Source organism: Vanellus vanellus (assembly GCF_965231255.1).
Source record: "Vanellus vanellus genome assembly, contig: HAP1_SCAFFOLD_53, whole genome shotgun sequence".
In the NCBI taxonomy this organism is placed as follows: Eukaryota; Metazoa; Chordata; class Aves; order Charadriiformes; family Charadriidae; genus Vanellus; species Vanellus vanellus.
The window spans coordinates 535,313-537,227 of record NW_028128477.1 but is presented as its reverse complement, the minus strand read 5'-3'; the positions used below and the strand labels follow the sequence as shown (position 1 = coordinate 537,227).

Genomic DNA, 1,915 nt, shown 5'->3' with positions numbered 1-1,915 from the left:
GTTGGGGCAGTACAGGGGACTTGAAAAGCAGCAGGTGTCCTTGGTTGCTTCAATTACAATGACATTTTACATTTCATTTTCCTAGTTTATGTCAATTTTCCTGCAACAGAGAGAGCTGCCCTGTTATTACAGAGATGCTCCTCAGGAAGGCAGTTCTGATGCTGTGATGACACATTTACCGAAGGCCTCACTATTATCCAGCACAGTAGGGACAGCCTGTGAGGAGACATGGGCAGCTTACTGCTGCTGAAGGTGAACCCATTGAATCCCTTTCTTCAATGCTTCTTTGAGCTCCTGGTTCCTCATGCTGTAGATGAGGGGGTTCACTGCTGGGGGCACCACCGAGTACAACACTGCCACCACCAGGTCCAGGGATGATGAGGAGATGGAGGGGGGCTTCATGTAGGCAAACATGCCAGTGCTGATAAAGAGGGAGACAACCATCAGGTGAGGGAGGCACGTTGAAAAGGCTTTGTGCTGTCCCTGCTCAGAGGGGATCCTCAGCACTGCCCTCAATATGTGCATGTAGGACACCACAATAAAAACAAAACATGCAAAGAAGAGACAGGCACTAACCACAATCAGCCCAACTTCCCTGAGGTAGGAGTGTGAGCAGGAGAGCTTGAGGATGTGGGGGATTTCACAGAAGAACTGGTGCAGGGCATTGCCCTGGCAGAGGGGCAGTGAAAATGTATTGGCCGTGTGCAGGAGAGAATTGAGAAACCCACTGCCCCAGGCAGCTGCTGCCATGTGGACACAAGCTCTGCTGCCCAGGAGGGTCCCGTAGTGCAGGGGTTGGCAGATGGCAACGTAGCGGTCATAGGCCATGGCTGTGAGAAGAGAAAAATCTGCACCAAACAAGAAGGAAAAAAAAAAGACCTGTGCAGCACATCCTGCATAGGAAATGTCCCTGGTGTCGCAGAGGGAATTGGCCATGGCTTTGGGGACAGTGGTGGAGATGCAGCCCAGGTCAAGAACAGAGAGGTTGAGGAGGAAGAAGTACATGGGGCTGTGGAGGCGGTGGTCGCAGGCGATGGCGGTGATGATGAGGCCGTTTCCCAGGAGGGCAGCCAGGTAGATGCCCAGGAAGAGCCCGAAGGTCAAGAGCTGCAGCTGCCGTGTGTCTGCGAATGCCAGGAGGAGGAAGTGGGTGATGGAGCTGCTGTTGTACATTTCCTGCCTCTGGGTATCTCTTATTCTTAACTGTGACTATCTGTTAAGGAGGAAAAGACAGTACTGAGTCAGAGCAAACTTCTCTCAGCAAAATGGATTGCATATGTCTTTGCAGCCCCACATTCAGACCCTCTTTTCAGGAGCACCTCTCTGCAGCTCCCTCACTTGAGCTCCGGCTTTTGCTGGCTGAGGCTGCCACTGGGAGCAGGGACTCTGCAATGGGCTCCCGAGGAGTCCTCCTTGCTGTGCAGCACGAGGGAAGTAGGACAGCAGGGCTGTCTCTAATTAAATGTAATCGTGTTATATCAAAGAGCTTTTCAGTGTTGTTGTCGGCAATTTGCCCAACTGCACAGCAGAGGAGAGGGGATTTTGTTTTCTCTGTTTTGTTCTGGTTGTACCTGCCACATTTTGGAGCGGTTTGGGATGGCCGAAATCCCTGACATTTCTAATGCGCTCCAGGTGAAGTCTTGTGGGTCCTGAGAGGCAAAGGGACGGTCCCTTAGTGCAGAGAGAGAAGAGCGGCTCTGCCCATCTGTCCTCTTCTCCGCTGCCCTGTGCTGGCAGCTTGCAGCTGGAGGAGGATCCCTCTCAGGTGTTGCGATCAAAAGAAGCAGGACACTGCGGAGAAGAGAGGAATGCAGGTTCAAAGGGCAGATATACAGGCTCATTGCCTTTTCTCATCTCTCCCCTCCCAGACTGGGACCAGGAGGGATCATTGCAGCTGCCCACATACAGCTGCCCA

General features: G+C 52.6%; 1 protein-coding gene across 1 annotated transcript; it reads right to left on the bottom strand.

Moving 5' to 3' along the window:
- Positions 1 to 237: 237 nt before the first annotated feature.
- On the bottom strand, positions 238 to 1,173 carry LOC309684341 (olfactory receptor 14J1-like; the record flags this gene model as incomplete). The annotated part of the gene is made up of 1 exon (XM_082500270.1): positions 238 to 1,173. One exon carries the CDS (start codon positions 1,171 to 1,173, stop codon positions 238 to 240), a length of 936 nt encoding a protein of 311 aa, XP_082356396.1.
- Between the last annotated feature and the right edge of the window lie 742 nt (positions 1,174 to 1,915).